At 74.3% G+C, this 284-nt stretch overlaps 1 protein-coding gene across 1 annotated transcript in view; it reads left to right on the top strand.

Annotated features, from left to right (window-relative positions):
* Window positions 1-284, top strand: part of PRSS56 (protease, serine 56) — a 5,794-nt gene that overhangs the window by 1,635 nt on the left and 3,875 nt on the right. The window contains exon 2 of the mRNA XM_017726839.1: window positions 57-277. Within this exon, the coding sequence (XP_017582328.1) occupies window positions 57-277 (221 nt within the window). The remainder of the gene's footprint in view (window positions 1-56; window positions 278-284) is intronic.

The raw sequence follows: 284 nt of genomic DNA, 5'->3' as shown, positions 1-284 counted from the left end.
CCGCCACCCCCTCCACCTGCCACGGCCATCCCCGGCCACCCGTGCCCACCTGGGAGACGGGTTGTCCCAGCAGCCGGCATGCAGGACGTCCCCCTCACCCCGACTTTGTCCCCCAGGGAGCTGTGGGCGCCGCGGGGGCCCACAAGTCAACGCCACGGCCCCTCGAGGACGCATCATGGGCGGCAGCGTGGCCCCGCGGGGCGCCTGGCCCTGGCTGGTGTCGGTGCGGCTGCACGGGGAGTTGATGTGCGGAGGGGTGCTGGTGGGGCGCTCCTGGGTCCTCA

Source organism: Corvus brachyrhynchos, unplaced genomic scaffold (genome assembly GCF_000691975.1).
Source record: "Corvus brachyrhynchos isolate BGI_N302 unplaced genomic scaffold, ASM69197v1 scaffold162, whole genome shotgun sequence".
NCBI classification, from domain to species: Eukaryota; Metazoa; Chordata; class Aves; order Passeriformes; family Corvidae; genus Corvus; species Corvus brachyrhynchos.
This window is presented reverse-complemented; position numbering and strand designations above follow the sequence as displayed.